At 34.3% G+C, this 18,730-nt stretch overlaps 1 protein-coding gene across 5 annotated transcripts in view; it reads left to right on the forward strand.

The window, feature by feature from the left end:
- LOC143249387 (transient-receptor-potential-like protein) overlaps window positions 1–15,200 on the forward strand; it is a 76,930-nt gene extending 61,730 nt beyond the window's left edge. For 4 of the 5 annotated variants that reach the window (XM_076499153.1, XM_076499151.1, XM_076499149.1 and 1 more), the window contains exons 7-12: window positions 458–653; window positions 6,593–6,805; window positions 8,675–8,722; window positions 10,411–10,491; window positions 11,862–11,977; window positions 14,370–15,200. In XM_076499153.1, the coding sequence (XP_076355268.1) occupies window positions 458–653; window positions 6,593–6,805; window positions 8,675–8,722; window positions 10,411–10,491; window positions 11,862–11,977; window positions 14,370–14,697 (982 nt within the window). In that variant the 3' untranslated portion in view covers window positions 14,698–15,200. Of the gene's footprint in view, window positions 1–457; window positions 654–1,016; window positions 1,213–6,592; window positions 6,806–8,674; window positions 8,723–10,410; window positions 10,492–11,861; window positions 11,978–14,369 lie in introns of all 5 variants that reach the window. The other variant, XM_076499150.1, reaches the window with a different exon arrangement.
- The last annotated feature ends 3,530 nt before the right edge of the window (window positions 15,201–18,730 follow it).

The following is an 18,730-nucleotide window of genomic DNA, read 5'->3' on the forward strand; positions in this document are numbered from 1 at the left end:
AAAAGTAACAAATTCAATGGTGAACGTTTCACCAATTTCACTAAATCAAACAAAAAACAAATATTTGATCAATTGGAATATTTTATTACTTGAAGTTGTATTTCCTTGAAAGCATCAAATGCTACTTTACACCGGAGAATGAAAAGGTTTTTAATCTTGAAGAAACGTCATTTGAACACATTTTTTAAAATGTCAAATGTATTATTTCGTTACGTGATAAAATAGAATTTATGCACTTATGAAAACTGAATTTCTAGGTTCACTTTTAGTCCTTTATGTAGGCATAATTATTAAATTTATTAATTGCTAAGATTATTTTTGTAGTTCGACAACTCTTGTAACCATTGAATACAACTTACTTTTTTGATACTCTGTTGTATAACTGTATGCGTGTTTTCTTAGCATAGCTTCCATTTCACTTTCAACCAACCTTACTTGTTATCTTTATCCACCACAGCATAGACTCCAGCTATACAACTTTGTTGTGGTCTTTATTTGGTGTAATTCCTATCAAGGACCTGAAAGCCAGAGAGGATCAAGCCTTTACCAAGTGGGTGGGACAAGCCCTCTTGGGAGCTTACATGATCATGGCTATGACAGTTATGATTAACATGCTGATTGCAATGATGAGTCGCTCCTTTCAAGATATAGAGGTAAAAACGTCTAGTGTTCCTCTTGTGGTCATACAGAACAGTGGTTGGATGTTCAGATTCGTAGTTTAACATGTTCAGTACTTTCTATCATACGCAGTTTGTAGAATTCAGTTTTACTAACCAGGTATGCGCGTTTGGAGCTACGATAATTCTGGTTTTACGTTAAGTACTGTTTTGCGCCCAGCAGTTATTTTGATGTTTTTTTTTTACAACTTCCAAAACTGACTCCATCAAATGGTAAGCTCGCTCTTATTCGTTTCCAGGGCAGGAGCTTAAACAAGACAACTTTGGAAAAGTATAAATGTTAACAGATGGGGATAACTTATTAACAAAAGTTATGTTGTTTCTCCCATCGCTGCTCAGGATCGGGAACACGTTCGGCACTCTCTTCTGGTCACTTTTCGGCGTTACTTACCCGGCCAGCACCGAGCTCATCGAGGACCACGCGCAAGTCGAGATGGTGGGGCAAGGGTTGTTCATGGCCTATCACGTCACTGCCATCATTGTCCTTATAAACATATTAATAGCTATGATGACCAAGTCCTTCCAGGTGATTGAGGTACGATCCCCGGGTCATTGACCCTATTATTCCTTTTATTCGCTATAGCTTCTCCTTGTGGTCGTTGTTTAGCTGCACAGCTTACTTTAGAGTCGTCAAATTGACCCTCACTCATGTCTTTTAATGAACAATTATACACATTTTATTTTATAACGAAATTATTTTAAAGAAATTAATTTAGACTGTAAATACCTAAATTTCATGTATATAAAAAAATCAGTTTGTACTTTACTTCTTAGTAGCTGAAAAGCAAGAATAGAGAGACTCAAAAGCCACGCACACCACAGTGATATCTTCAGTTTGTGCCCTAACTGCTCAAAAGGTGCAGAGGTAATATCATAATACGCAACGGCAGGATTGCTCCCATGTATTTGTGCAAGGCTAGTTACATCCCAACCAGTTAAAGTGGCAAAAGACAGTAAGTGTAATTCAAACATAACTTGAAAACAAGGAAGATACTTAGAAGTATCATGATGGTGCGCGACTTTTGCTCCATTTGGTGTAATGAACATTGCTTATTTATAAAGCTTAGGACAGACAATATTTGTGTCAGCTGTTACGTTATACAACTAGAGGGGCGCGCAGTACAACGCATATCTCCGCCACGCAGCGTTGATTATATTCTGCTCTCAAAAAAACACGAAAATGTGTCCATTATGCTCGTCGTTATCAACGGCACATGCCATTTTTGAAAGGACAATTAGGAATACTATTTCACATACGTGCATCAAATTTCATAAGATCTGATCATTTTTGTCTGAGTTATAAGAGCAAGCTTAATGTGAAAAATCAGTCCCTATATTAATAGACAGTGATTTTTTATTTTCCATGATTCTGACCCTTTAAAAACTAATCATTTCCAAGTTGGGTTATATTCCAAATGTATACCAACTTTCATTCAAATCCATTCACCCCTTTCGATAAGTCTTGCTGTCAAACACACAGGGGTTATAACATTATATCCTTCCACTTTCGGTGGCTGAGGTAATTACACATAACTTACAGACTCTAAAAATAAATCACATTCATTAAGTTTTAAAATAACCATAAAACTTTTAAACTCAGGTAAAAATCATATAATTTGTACGTTTCTTATCAACATACTTAAAAATAAATTAATAACTTATTTTATATTAAACATATGCAAATCGATGATTCAACAACAAAAGCTCTTGATGGTAAAATTTAATAAACTACGCGCCTGTAATTTTTTCTTCTGATCTTTTGATATTCGCACGAGGCTGCTTAAGGGCTATCTGCACTAGCTGCCTCTAATTTTGAAGTGATAGAGTAGAGGGAAAGCAGCTAGTCAACTCTTGGGCTGCTTCTGTCAGGTAGAATAGTGAAATCCCCGGTGATTAAGTATGCGGACTTACAATTCTAAAATCCATGGTTCGATTTCCACCTGTTGATAGACTTCAAATAGATCATCATTTATCTTTGCACTAAGAATACAATTAGTACTGAGTTTTGTCTGTCGCCATTATAAAGGAGCCATGACCTAAAATAAACGGAGCGGGAGTTTTTTTATTGTAGTAACGGGACACAAACTTTGGACCTGCAAACCAACACTACTTTTACTCGGCTCACCTATAATTGGAAAACAACTTTCTCAGTAAGAAAAACATTGATAGTAGTGCTTAATATTTGAATATAATTCAAAATTATGAAAGTACATTTGAAAACAATTATTATAGTAGGATCTATAGATAGTTTTTTATGAATAGTTTGAACAAATATTTTTATCACTCAACTTTATTAATGATAATATATACATATATCATGTTTAAATAATTAAAAGAAGAAGAAAATATCTAAACCAAAGGATTTATAGAATTGATGAACCACTGAGAACTTTAGCGATAAGTTAAACGTTACTGGCAAAGGCATCGTTAAAAGCAATCAAACCAATTTAAATTTTAAGAAATCACAGTACACAGTTTAGTTGTATATTGTGACTTTAAATGACCGCAGTTTGAATTCTAACAATCAGTGTATTTCTCACTAACAACAAGTATCGAATTATCTGCGATAGCTTTTGATCAGAAGTTTAATCATAATTATTTTATGCTTTTTTTTTAGTAGCAGCTCTTTAGGTAAGTAAGTAATATCTGTTGTAGTTCATTTGTATATATATGGCTTAAGTAAGCTAAAAAATGTTTTAAACATATTATATCAAATGGAAAGGTAACGTAAATTTTACACAACACATCCAAACCTTAAATTAAATATAATTAGAGTTAATTTTGTAGAGAGAATATATATATATATATATATTTGACAAAATGCAGTTACAAACAAATATCCAACACCAGGTGTAAAATAATAACAAACAGTTGGGCTTAGTAAGTAGAACCTTAACATTTTGGTATTCATGTCCAAACATCATACTGACAGCTGGAATACCAACTTCAAGAACAGTTTTGCTATCTTCACCGTTTATATATAGTACTGTGTTATCTTTTTAATTATTAATGTGAGCAACCACCTTCCTACGTTTGGCTGCGGTCACCGAAAAGTGGTAAAGATTTAAGATCTTATGGGTTTCAGTAATCACATCTGCTCTTTTTTTCATTTTTAATCATGTGAATCTGACGAAATTGGAGTAGACAGTATACCCCCAATACAGTTTGGGTCCTACTTTTCGATACCTCTAAAAACCAGGACACATTACATAATGACCCACCTTATGATTTGTGCCTCGATGTTGTATATTTATTTTGCGACAGTGTTTTCATTATTTTTCAAGTATATTTTTAATTTCTTTATTTACGTATTTATGTATGTTTGCCTTCTCTATAAAATTAAATCTAATTATATTTACACGAAGTCTGAATACACAAAACTTTCTCTACGTTTGTATCAAAGTGCCCAATGCGTTTTATGATAAATTACGTCTTTGGGTTAGAGTTAACTAGAAAGGACTAAGACGAAATTGCTTAGAACTTTAATGCTTAAAATCTGTTCCTTTAGTTTTCTTTTCGTAACGATGCATTTTAACATTTCCAGAAATATTTGTTGAATCTTTCAAGAAAGCCATCAAGCAGAAAGAGGCAATCTTCTGTGATGATTTGGTATCCTTGGAGTTTTAAATCTTTTGTTACCAAACATCTTGGTCCACGGGTTGTGAGACGTCTTTGCAGAGAAACTGAATACCTAATTTAGTTAACGGAATTCGTCCCTTCTGAAAACGTCAAGCTTGCTAACATTTCCTATTCTGAAATATTCTAGTGAATTAATTCAGTATACTTAGATTAACTAACATAAATCTTATAGCTTTCAAGATGTACCTTTTATTCTAAAATGAAAGATCTAAAACAACACTTCTTATGTATACTGTATATTCGAAGGAATTTTAGACACAAATAAGTGCTATAAAAATATTTAGCCATTTATTTTCAGAAGTATTTTCCTGAATACTTTAAAGGAATAATTTTATTATCCTAGCTTATAGAACACATATTCTTATGTTCTTCCAAACCCTGCGATTCAAGCATCTCCTGAGAACATTCACATGGTACAAAGCGCTTCCTGCAGTGTACTTAAGAAAGGATAGAATAATTTAGAAAAAATATTTATAGATAAGAAGGAAGGCAATATCAAAAATATAAAGGTTTCTTTTCATAGTGAACTGTAAATATGCATATACATTTTCGCGTGAATTGTTTTATGACTATTACCTAATAAAAATTCTCCCTTGTTTATTTCGAATCTTCTTATGAACATATATCTACTAGCTTTTCCTTATATCTCTGGATCATAGTTTTGCCAATTGTTTTAAATATTATCAATGTCTTAGAAACCTTCAAGTCTAATTTCAACTGCGAAATCAGGAAACTTGTAAGCATTTAATTACTGGACATTTGGCGGAAATGGTGATTATCTAATTCTTTCAATTCATTTGTGACACATCTTAAACTTACTATTTCACGTTGGAAATTGCTCATTTAATAAATATTTTCAATATTTGTATTATTTATCTAAAAGCTCTGAAACTTGCAACAACGTTAGTTACAGTTTATTACTCGTATATATATACACACTCACATTAACTTGGAAAATGATTCAACACATAATACATTTTTACTTTATTTGGTGAAAATTCTATTGTTTTCGAAATTTTTAATTTGGCAATGTAACATGGTTCGTGAGCCTTCACTTAAGAACGTCCTCGATTAATCAGCGGTAAGTTTAAGGACTTACAACGCTAAAATCCGAGACTCAATTTCCAACGATAAAGAGAGTGCAATCAGCCCTGCAGCGTTGCACAAAGAAAACAACAACAATCTTAGGAACAGTTAACGTGACAAATTTATTCGTTATTTCAAACTACGACTAGCTGGTGATCTTCACAGTTAAAAATAATGAAATGCTTCTTTTAGATGGGATCTTAAGTTAGTAAGTTTTAACTTGTTAAATCACAGATATCTATTTTGCTGTGCTTTGAAACGTTCAGTAACTTAGATGAATCAAAATCTTCACATAACTGGTCTCTCAAGGTCTCTATTTAGCAGATGTGGTTACAGCGAGTGCTTACTAAATGGTTATCTCGACCTGGAGTGAGAGAAAGTGTTTCCTGTCCTGAGCATATTTTTGTAGCATGTGAAACAGAACTTCTTTAAGGTATATATGTTGGGTGTCATAGAAGTAACTCTGTCATTGAGTGCAGAGAAAAGATCGAGTGTAACTGTTTCTTTATCAACTTACTTTTCATGAAAGTATGCTTTATGATATACAAATCGTTATTTATTCGTGTTAAGTCTGAGAGGCAAAGTATGTATTGTTTGGTATATGTTAAGCCTACTGCATGAAAGTGTCGTTTACGTGATAATCATTGCTCTTATGATGCCCTCAGAGAAAGCTTACAATGAACAATTAATTCCTTATAGGCACATCTGTTTGAGGGGGGGGGAGTGTGTAACATGTAAATATATTATAGGTAGTCTTATTTTACTTTCTTTACTTATAACTATAAAACTGGTTGTGGCTATTGGAAAAAAAGGTTCCAACATACCCCCCTAATTTTCAAATCGTTGAATGAATTGTAAACTTTAATAGATCAAGTCGCTTCCTAAGCTCCAGAGAGGGCGCTCCGTTGTTAAACACAACTAACAATGAAAATACTGTTAGTTTTTATTGTCAAAATTCAACAAGAATATAACCAAAAAAAAGTTTGACATTTTTTATTGTTGCTTTTCTTTCTATCCACTAACTTATTTCATTAATTAGTATTGTTTTTACACGTACCTTATCGTCCAAATATCTCTGTTAGTCTATGGAATATGAAATATTTTGTATGAATTATATACATTTGTTTATCGTGTAAGTGAATGTAAAAGAAATATCACTAAAAAATAAATCTGTCTTCCCTGACATTAAGGATCATGCAGACAGAGAGTGGAAGTTCGCACGTTCCAAGCTGTGGATGGGTTACTTCGACGAAGGATCCACTCTTCCACCTCCCTTCAATATCATCATTAGTCCAAAGTCTATCTTATACTTTATACGAGGTCTTAAACGTCTTTGTGTGACCATGTTTGGTAAGACCTCCATGAGCCACCAGTCTACTCGTAATACTAAAGCAAATATCAAGGTAGAGATCTCCTTCATCTTTTCTCTTTTGGGGTATTTTTTTTTCTTTCTGTGATAATCCTTTCTACGCCTTAAGTGAAGTTTACAGCTATTGGCTTGACTGAGACTATCATTTTGTGGAACAAGTAATGTATACCAAATATGTATTCTTTCAAAATACATTTAGTCTCAAATAAGACTTGATTTACTTGAGCGTGAAAATACAACAAAAGAAAATCCCTGTGCGCGCTTATTTATAGGTATTGCTTGTGGACTGTACAGAGTTCAATGTGATATCTAAAGATATCTTCATTTAATTGAAATCAGTCAGTGTTTCTCTCATTTGAATAATTTTCTGTTTTTATGGTACTGTAAGATCGTCAATTATAATTCCAATTGGCAGTGCAGTTTAACATAAGTTTTTACTTTGAAGATTACAAACTAAGTTATCAATGTAAAATATTTATTTGGATAGTATTATTATTTAAAAATAATAATGTCTAATCAGTGAATAATTTTATAGTTAATGTAAAAAAATATATTCACCCTGTAGTATTTGTATAGTGATTATACGGCTTAGTTTTCGTTTTCCTTATACAATTATGCTTATTTTATTACGTCCAACATTATGGGCATTAACAATATTTAACGTTGAAACTCTTTTTTTAAAGTAAAGTTTTTTAGGCTGTATATAAAAGCCATGCATGGCCAGGTGATTAAGGCACTCGACTCGTAATCCGAGGGTCGGGGGCTCAAGTCGCCATCCCACCAAACATGGTCGCCTTTTCAGCCGTGGGGGATTTATACTGTAATGGTTGATCCCACTATTCGTTAGTAAAAGAGTAGCCCAAGATTTGGCGGAAGGTCTCACACTGCTAACTTAGGGACGGTTAGCGCAGATAGCCCTCGTGTACCTTTGCGCGAAATTCAAACCAAACTGTATATAAATGTTTCAGTTTCTTAACATTTTTTGCTTTCCATATTTTAGGATCGAAACAAAATCGCTGTTTTAATGTTTAAATATTTGTTGTAACATAACCATTTCATTTGTTAAGTTACAAAAATTCAGTAATAATTAAGAACATGTCCTCTGAATCAGAAATACACCCTTTTTCTTATCTTATTCACACAACATTCTCTTGTTTGGAACTTGACACTAAGATTAAATTTCTTGAGTTAGAACATCATATGAAAGCCAAATCCTGTTCAACTAGCTTTCGTTCTATACGGTCCACCATGGCCAGGTGGTTATCGTGTTCGAATCCCCATTTCACCTGTTTGCCCTGTCGGCTGTGGGATGTTACGATCAATACCACTATTCGTTGATAAAAGAATGGCCTAAATTATGGACGGCTAACACAGGAAGCCATCGTGTAGCTTTGCGCGAAATTTAAAAACGAAACAACCTTTCTATCTAGCAAAATAATCAGTGAATTGTCTGAAAATATTAGTAACGTTTATCTCTCGGTAGTCAAACGGTAGGTGTTCCTCATGATTAAATAAAGTTGTATTTCTACTAAAGAAAAATAACAATAAAAGGTGATTGACTTTTAAAGTCTTAACTAATTTGTATAGTTGACTGAAACACTTGTTTGTAGTCCTGTTCTTTCAAAACGTATACTCTGTGTTTGTGGTTAGAAAATGTAATGTAACAAACAGGACTATTAAATTTTCATATACACCTATCTAATCCATTCTTTCATTAGAAACCTACTTCACACTGTTTAGTTTTTTTTAAGTTTATCCTGTATTTTTTTCAATATTATTTATGATATAAATCCTGCTATTTCTCTATAATATGCCCGATATTTTTGCAAAAACACAAAACCAGTTAAACGTTAATTTAATATATTTTTGTGTATTCTAAGTCACTTTGTTAACTATCTTTCAGCACGGACACCCAACAGTTGCCTACATCAGCGATCCTGACGAGAAAAAGGCAAGTTCTTTCATAATGTCATTCTAACTGCTCTATTTAACAGGATTTACAACGGCGCGTTTAAAGTAGGCTTACTTGTATATTGAGATTTAATTTTAACACATCAGGCTACAACCATACAGGCTAATAATAGAAAATTGTTTTAAATTTTAATTTAATTAGAACTAAAAGAATAATTTGTTCTTTCAAATTTCACATACCAATCTGGAATTGACTATGTAGTGTTTCAGACTACGGATTTACAACGTTAAAATCAGGGGTTGGATTCCCCTTGGTTGACTCAGTAGATAGCCCGATGTGGCTTTGCTATAACAAAACACACACACCTGTCATCACGATATTGCTTAGATCTCATCAGGAGCTTCTAGTTTCGTAACTATCAGAAAGCAAGAATAATGATATCTTCTCACTGGCTCGAAGCATAGTTTTCACGCTGACATTAGCAGCATTTCTATTTCATCTGCGGTTCTAAATAATAACTGTTTGTTTTAGGAGAGAAACTACAGTGCATTTATTCCTTAAAGTATACACAAAAAAATTGTACATTTAAAATTAAATAAACTTAATCAGTTTATTACCTTCTTAAAAAAAACATCCTCCTTTTCAGTGTAGTTTGCATAGCTATTACCGCACTAAAAATGGCTAAAAAAACGAATAACTACGTTCTTTATTTCTAGAGCCGGGTCCAGTTTACAATTAGAAAAACAATTAGAAAATGGCCTAGCTAATGGTAGATATTAAATGTTTTTTTTTTCACTATAAAAACATGTTAGTAAGTTTAAAGGTATGCAGATATAAGGTACTAACTGAATATAGCTTTTAAGCACCTCAAAGGTATAAATTATCGATATTGAAATGTTTTCTACAATATATCTTTCTTCATATTGTATCTTTTATAATTTAGCTCTTGGCTTGTTTACTGGGTTTGTGATTGTATCTAGAAACAGCTATTACCCAGGAACTGAAAATAATTTTGTTCTTCTAAAATCGGGAAGCAGTGCGACCTGTTTCTGGTTGATTTATTTTTCTAACCTTCCAGAAAGCATTTTCGCACGGAGTTATTACAGTACCGGGAAAAGTTGATTCATCACAATGTTTCGAGCGAATGACCTCTGTCATGGAATCAGTTTAAATTACTATTGATTAGATACATTTGGAAGAGGGAGAATTTGTCAAAAATAGTGTTTAATAAACCTTTTGTTTGCATTATTTTAATTATTCGATTTGCCCTTTTTCGCGTGTTTTGAAACATTTAGATTTTTTATGTTTTGAAGCTGAATGAAATATTTTGAAACTAATGTTTACAGAGAAATATATTTACTTGTCCTTTATATCATACATTCTAATGGGTGTATCTTGATTTAGACTAAGAAAAAATTGATGCCTGCTGCCATAAAGAAAATTATCAGCTTAAACCAACGTTGAGGATATTTAAAATATCTTCAAGGCTATTATTTATGAGCAAAAGTAATTATTAAAGGGAGCCTTAGTGTTTAAAGTTTGCCACACCAGAAATGTGTAAAATATTGTACTTAACAGCTTGTATACTGCAAAAACGCTGAGCTTAAAAACTCTGATTTTCGAGATATTATTCTTTCGATATATTTTTCTCGCAACAACAGTGTATGTTTATAACAAGCTGACACTTTCCCAATTTCATCGCTACAACCTCCTACCGTTTTTAATAGTACTCCAAGGACTCGCCAAGCCTAAACGGTTCTACTGTGCAAGTAGTTCCGACTTCTAACGGAAATAGCGTCAACTACCAGGTAAAAATATATCACTTAAAGCTTTAATTTGCTCTTTAAACCTAATGAGCTTTTGAAATGCTTGTGCTGTTTCAAAATAATTTTTAACATAGCAGATTTCTTTAGCTTATATCAGCGTATTTCTTTTGCACCTTTTTTAACTTGTGTTGCAAAATGTTTATATCTATTTGCACATTCCTTTGCGCTCTTAAATAACTTACACTTTATTTTACTTTAGCGCAAAAAAGAAATATATTCATCTGCTTGTTTAAGCTTCTTCCAAATCTCCTTCTGAGAAACCTTAATAGGTTGTTATTTTGCATATAATTTTGCTTTATGTGACACAATGTGTTTTATAACGAATGTGTCATTTTTGAAACATTCAGTTTACTTGAATTTTCAAATGCCTTTGCCAAAGTCAATTTAATATATATATATTTAACAACTAAAAGATGATGCACTTTGTGTCTCAAATGGTATTGCTGTGTATTATATTTCAGAATGTTTTGAAGGAAGGAGGGCCTGGCATGGCCAAGCGCGTAAGGCGTGCGACTCGTAATTCGAGGGTCGCGGGTTCGGGCCCGCGTCGCGCTAAACATGCTCGCCCTCCCAGTCGTGGGGGCGTATAATGTGACGGTCAATCCCACTATTCGTTGGTAAAAGAGTACCCCAAGAGTTGGCGGTGGGTGGTGATGACTAGCTGCCTTCCCTCTAGTATTACACTGCAAAATTAGGGACGGCTAGCACAGATAGCCCTCGAGTAGCTTTGTGCGAAATTCCAAAAACAAACAAAGGAAGGAAAGCGTTTTTGGTGCAACCTAATATTATCAATTAAATTTGTGTGTTTTACTCTCAACACTTAACACTTGTAATTGGGAATGAAATCAAAGACCCTGTATCTTATAGACCGCTTACTTTAAGTGCTGCCTTGCGGATGGTTTGATATAACTACTATTTTAAATACTCAAGACATTCAAATTCTTTCTGTTAAATATGTGGCGGCGTCTCAACGCGATAATAACGGTTTTGTCATAACTTCGTATCGTACGAAAGCTTTCAAATCGGGTTGAGTAACTTCTAACTGACAAAGGAAGTAACAGGCTCAAATAATTTGTTTTCCATTCAAGTTACTAAAATGAAATGCCTTAATTATACCCAAACGTAATTTGTGTGTGTTAAATAATAATTTATATGCATTTAAGATTTTCGTATGATACTAAAAACTCGATCTGTGTTTGGCAGTATGAAACATTTTAAACTTCATGCAGGATGAACTGTTATGTTATCTTTCTTTTTTTTTTTTCAATTAATGACGGATGTCTTTTCCTCAAACCGAAAACAGAGTTTATTTTCGTTTGTTTTTATACACCTTACTTTTTTTTCGCTGGTAGGAAGTGATGAAACGGTTAGTAAGTCGTTACATTCACCAGACGAAGAAACAACTTCGTCAAGATGGAGTGAACGAAGATGATTTACTTGAGATTAAACAGGATATCTCTAGTTTGCGGTGAGTTTACAAATGATCAAGTTACTGTAAGATCAGATGAGGTTAATTATAATTCGTGCTAAATGACTCAAAAACAACAAACTTTAAACAGGTTAAACCGACACAGTGTATACATTAAAGTAAAAAGGGAAAAAATTTACTTACAATCCCAGTTTAATTAAACAAATGAAACGTTACACAGTTAGTTTTGCCACTTCTGTTTCAACAAGCTGCTAAAAAATGAAAAAATACAGTTCTATTTTATTATAACAAGTGCAACTTCTAGTAAACACAACTAAAATAGCATGCGGTCATTAATGGAACTATAATAAGCTTTATCTAGTTTAATATCGCATATATTAGTGTGTATATTAACAACACGCGTCTAAGTTGTGTGTTGTTGAAATATTTTACGAACCTTAACCTGTTTGGTAGTTCTTCTAGTTTATAAACTAATTATACATGTTTGTTAAAACAACACAGGCTCCTGTAGTTAACGTTCACTGCACAAAACAAAGGATAATAAGAATTCCTAATACTGTAGTTAAGACAAGATATAAACATTTGTCAGATCTTTTTTATGCAGGTGAAATCAATTGCGTGATCTCAAGGACAATTGGTTGATTATTCAGCCTATCTCACTCTCTCCCTGTGTATATGTGTGTCTGTATATGTAAATACAAAAACAAGCCCAAACAAAAATAAAAAACGCTGCATTAATCGAAAAAATCCCCAGGGTATAGGCTATAATGCAGAATATAAAATGTACACCAGATTTTGGAGGTGACTAATATCTCACATCATAACTTCTACCCTAGGGATCTTTTTTATTAGTGCAGCGTTTTTTATTTTTATTTATAACAAACTAACATTAGTCAGAGGTTTGGATTTTGTTTTATTTTACTTGACTATTTAGTATTAATATTCCATATATACATATATATTGAGATACATATAGATAGATAATGAGAAAGTCATGAGTCATAGCAAAACCTTAAAGGTTAGGGTGATCAGTTATCTACCTAAAGTTGTCACGGTTAGTCGAAATATCCACTATTTATTAATGTTTCAACAGTTAACATGCTGTTCTCTTCAGGAAAATCCTGAGAAATACTATGTTTTTTTTTGTGGTGGTATTAGGCAAAATTCACTCTCAGGTTTTCTGAACACAGAGGATGGTGTGTTACCCACTTGTCTGGGGTCTTCTAAAATAAAATTTTAATCCGCTAATTTATTTGAATACTTCTAAAAGAAACTCCAGATTTCGCCGAATGTTAACACATTGGGTCAGCTGAGCAAAGTCAGAAAACTAGGAGTTACAAAGATCTAAATCCACTTCTACCAAATTTTGATTTGCAATCATAGGCTGAAATACCAATAATTCCAATTTCAGATTAAAAAAGGTAGCTTAAGGCACTTGAGTTGCATAAGAGTGAACTGGGAAACGTAATTAACACTAATTTATAACACCGATAGTGGTATTGTGTTATCCTATGTGAAATATTAAATTCAAATTATCCTTTAGTTATTCTATGCATTAATTATTGGTAAAAATCATATCGAGACACAGTTATATGCAGCAAAACCCCTGGTTATTCAGTTGTAAGCTTGAAGATTTATAACGCTTGAAGTAGAGGTTTGATAAATGCAAATATCCCATTGCATAGCTTCATGCTTAGAAACAAAATATAGCACAGTTTCGGCCATTGTAGTGTGAATATGAAGAGATTTATATTTTTAAAAGGGTGAAAACAGTGAAATTGACAAAAAAGGTCAGGAGATATTTTTTATTACAGTTTTCTGTTTCAATTACTCACTAGGTTTTAGCTATATTCTACTGTCAAATATTTTGAATGTCTTTATATATATTGTACAATAAATAAAGAGGGCGAGTTCATGAAGTGATGCCTACTAGCAAAAAATTTAATACGACATTAACTTATTAATAAAAAATGTTTGATTTAGTTTGTTAACATGAATATTTCTAAGAAGGTATGCAAATCAGAGTGTAAAATGCTGTTTATGTTTGAAAAACACACACGAACAAGAAATTGCTTAGCGTAGATACAACGCGGTATAGCAGTTTTCACCTAATTACCCAAACAATATTGTTCGAGAAACAACATACTGAGGACTAGTTATAGAAAGATGACTTATTGTAATTAGTTGTTCCCCAGTGGCTCATTGGTTAGTTTGTAGACTTATGACACTAAAAAACTGTGTTTCAATAGCCATGGTGGCAGAGCACAGATAGCCCATTGTGTAGCTTTGCGCTTAGAAACAAGAGAAAACCAGACCATTTTAAATAATTTAATATTTCATACATTATTTTACAGCTTATTATGAAGCGTGAGTAAGTTTATTTTTTCTAAATACAACTTACATCACCTAAAGTTTACATGTTTTTTGCCAGGTATGAGCTTCGAGAAGATAGAAAACGTGAAGCAGCTAGAAACAGTTGCCAGATTGAAAGCATCAAGAGAGACATCGTCCGCTCACTCAGGGGCAACCAAGCCTGGAGTAATAGCCAGGGAGTGATTCAGCCAAGTCCGGAATCCAATCAAGATTTACAGTTTGGCTTGTCCCACTACGAATTAGAAAACCTCAAACAAGAAATTGTTTCTAGTTTAAGAGAGGAAATCAGAGGAGTGTTAAGGGAAGTTACGCAAACGAGAGCGCTCTCTATTGGCCCAAATATGAATTCAGATCTTTATCAAACACACTTGTACACACAACTCTGAATAACGACAGGTTTACATAAATGCTGATCCCATCCATTTAAACATAATTATTAACTTACACATCTTAAGTAAGAACAAAGTTAAGAGGGAGTCTTGTCAATCCAGCTTAATAATTGCAATATATAAAATTATTTAACAAATTATTTGTATAAAACTATATAACAAATGCTTTGTAACACTGTATCAAATAAACTATCTACGTGTAGATTATTTTGAAAAAAGCACTACAATTTTAAGATAAATTTGGAGCTTATTAACACTGACTTCAAGAATAGTTCTAACTGGTTTATTTGAGAGTCAGTTTAGAAAATGCTGATTTGTAGTTGTGGAAAGGAATATGGATGCCTTCTACTAACAATTTGTATCATCTGAATATACAACACCATTTGTTAGTTCTCGAGTATAAGTTAGTGTTGTGTGATATTATTATTTGCGAAGTAGTAAGTGTTGTATTTGATTAAACTATTCTATAAAGAAATAAAGTAGTCCTTAATAAGGTACATTTTGCTGCTGTTCTACAACATTACAGTGATAAACTAACAGCTACCATAAAGATGTAGTTAATGCAAGTACCATAGTCATTAATTTGTTTGTTCGTTTTTTGAATTTCGTGCAAAATCAGTCAAAGGCTATTTGCGATAGTCGTACTTATTTCATAGGTAAAAAGACTAGAAAGAAAACAGCTAGTTAATCACACCCACCTTCAATTCTTAAGCTACACTTTTATCAATGAAAGGTGGGATTGACCATTACGTCATAACGGTCCCCTCGATTTTGAAATGAAAAAAAATTAGGGGGATTCCGTATATTAATCTAGGGATATTTAAAACATATCTGCCTTAAATCAAAAATAAACATTTACATGTGTGTGCGTGTGTGTTTTCCTTATAACAAAGCTACATCGAACTATCTGCTGTGTCCACCGAGGGGGATCGAACTCTTACTTTTAGCGTTGTAAGTCCATAGATTTACCGCTGTTCTAACGGGGGACAAAACTTTTCATAGAGAACACATAGTGAAAATACGTCAACGTTCTGGATTGAGCGAATTGCGTCGTCGGCAATGAATGAAATGAACACCATAACATCTGTTGTAATCATGAGAAATATATCCAATGCGATTAAAATTGCGCATGAATTATATAAACAGAAGTTGCCGTTAATATTTCTTGCCCTAAAAGTTATATTCAGTATTTTCACATTTTTCCTAAAGCTTTTAACAAAAAGGATAAAAATATCAACAGGTTATTTTAAAAGAATGTTTTTCGTTCGGTTTTAAAATGACAAAAAAAATTACGCGGAATCTTATATATTAAAGTAGGAAAATTTTAAACATATCTAACTTCGAGCAGAAACAACACTTTTCATAGAAAAAAACGTGAACGTTTGCAATTCACTGAAAGCATATAAATACTTTAAGAAGCATATCTACAGAAACTAAGAAAAATACAAGTAGTGACTACGAGAACTTCAGTAGATCCTGATATTTAAGACCACCCCTTCTGCAGAGCAATAGTGGTCTTAAACAGCAGGTGGTCTGTTATTGCAGGAGCCCATTTTTTGCATGTTTTTTTTTATTTGTACATATTTTGAAGTTAACAAAGAAATCAAAGAAAGGCTTTTCATTTGTTTCTTCTTATTTTTTTTTCTTAGCAAAAAAAAACAAACCAAATCAAACTAACAGCAATATGTACAAAAACAATTTTACAATACATGTAGACTCTATTAACTTTATTTACAGTTTGAAAAAGTCCTGAATGCACAACTGTTTTTTTCTGGTCTGCTGAGCCAACACTGTCACTGACTTCTGTCCACTCTGAACAATATTCAAAAGTTCTGCGTTGTTCTGGGCCACTGCGCACTTTCGAAGATATTCCAGGCATCTAGCCATCTCCTTGTTGTCTGGAACAAAGTCGTCTCCAGTTTCCTGGTCTTGTTGCTCCTCCTCTGGCTCCTGGTGCTCACCAGCAGCTGCTTCATCGAGCTCCTTCTACCAGTTGTCTCCAAACTGGATGGTGCTGACTACGTCACTGTCGCAGTCGGTGAAATCCTCCCAGGATGTACCACCCAGGACACGCTCAAAGTCTGGATCTGCTGTGGGTAGCTCCAGTTGTGGTGTGTCCTCTGTGGCTGGAGCAAAAGCTACAAAACCACACTTCCGAAAACAGTTGATCACTGTCTCAGCGGTAACACAATCCCATGCTTGTTTACACCAGTTCACCATGTCCAGAATGTTCACAGATCGCGCGATGTCTGTTGCAGGGTCTGTTTCATTCATTTGGAACAGCACATGCCTCACAAGCCGCTTCCTGTAATGCGCCTTGGAAGCACGGATGATTCCTGCGTCGCATGGCTGTAGCTTTGATGTCGTGTTCGGAGGCAGGAAATGCAGCTTGACATTTGACAGGGTGATGGCGGGGTGAGCGAGGCAGTTGTCCACAAACATAAGGATTTTCCTCTTCTGCAGCTTCATTTTATTGTTGATAGTTGTGAGCCAATCCCTGAAGATAGTGCTGGTCATCCACGCCTTCTTATTGTGTTTATATATTACAGGAAGCGATGATGTTGACAGGCTGCCAAAACAGCGGGGCTTGGCAGATTTCCCGATCACTAATGGGGTCAGCTTCTCGCCGGAGGCACTGCACGCGAGTAAAATGGTGAGCCGCTCCTTGGAATTTTTGGCCCCACTGCAAGTGTCCCACTTCTTGACAAGTGAACGGGTGGGTAGAGCTCTATAGAACAGCCCCGTCTCATCTGCGTTGAAGATATCCTTCAACTCGTAGCCCTCGGTAATAGCTGCCAGGCGCTTGTTCCAGTCATCGACTGCTGCAGGATTCACGTCTGATGCTTCTCCATTCAACACTTTCATGGACAGATTGTTGCGTTTTTGGAAAGCCTCCAGCCAGCCTGTAACATAGAAAACAAAACACGCGTTAAAATTTGCGAAAGTAACTTAAACTTATTCAAGTCAAGTAAAACAAAAGTGAATGCATATTAAAACATTTTGGGTTATCAAGCTGGAAATTTATAGGCCTAAATAATTACCATTGGAGGCAGTGAAGTCATCCAGATTCATTTCTGTGGCTTTCATCTGTGCATATTCCTTCAAGGCTACGCCAGTAACAGGGTGGTTTTTGGCACGTGCGGCACAAAACCAGTCCCACACTCTTTCGTCCAGCTCCGTGTAGACTGTTTTCCGTACTTTCTGATATTTTTGGCCAGTGTTAGCACCATTTTGCCACAGTGACATTATTTTTTCTTTGTCATTTACTATGCTTTGTATTTGTGTCTTTCCAACGTTCATGGATTCTGCAATTTTTCTGCAGCTTTTGCCGCCTTCAAACAACTTTCACACGATCTTCTAGTGAAATCACTTTGCGTTTTCGACAATCAGCCATGACTTCAGAATGAAGATAAAGACGTTTTGAATATGTGTAGAGAAAAAGAATCAAATTGAAACTGATTTTTAATAAATATATGCCTCCTATTTATACCTTAACCAAACTGATCATTTTTTGGTATGATTTGGTCTACTAATCTACTAATTGGATGCGACATATTTGTTCAGCAATTATCAATGAAAAGCTGGCGTGTGGTGTGGTTTTGTTTGTTTAGCAATATTTTACATCAGTACATTGGACAAAACTGTCAATTATCAGACGTGAGGTATTATGAAATGACCGTTAAGACCAGCATTTAAGCGACCAAACGACCGGTTTTTGATCACACACGGGCGGTCTCTGGTCGCGTCCAGCGGGTGGTCGGTCACTACGGGGAAAATAACATTGAAAGCCGTCCGTTGGCAGAAATATGGTCGGAAACACCGGGTGGTCGGCGACAGCGGGGGTCGTCCAAACCAGGATCTACTGTATATTATCCAGGCAGAGGTTTCATAGTAATCACGTAAGATATTTGTTTGCCTTGACCCTACAAAAATGCTGTGGGTGAGGTATGTAATTATGTTGCATGGTATGTAACCAGGAATGATACTAATTTTGTTGTATATCTTGATCTTTATCAATTCATTATTTTGT

The sequence above is a fragment of the Tachypleus tridentatus genome, chromosome 4 (assembly GCF_004210375.1).
Source record: "Tachypleus tridentatus isolate NWPU-2018 chromosome 4, ASM421037v1, whole genome shotgun sequence".
NCBI classification, from domain to species: domain Eukaryota; kingdom Metazoa; phylum Arthropoda; class Merostomata; order Xiphosura; family Limulidae; genus Tachypleus; species Tachypleus tridentatus.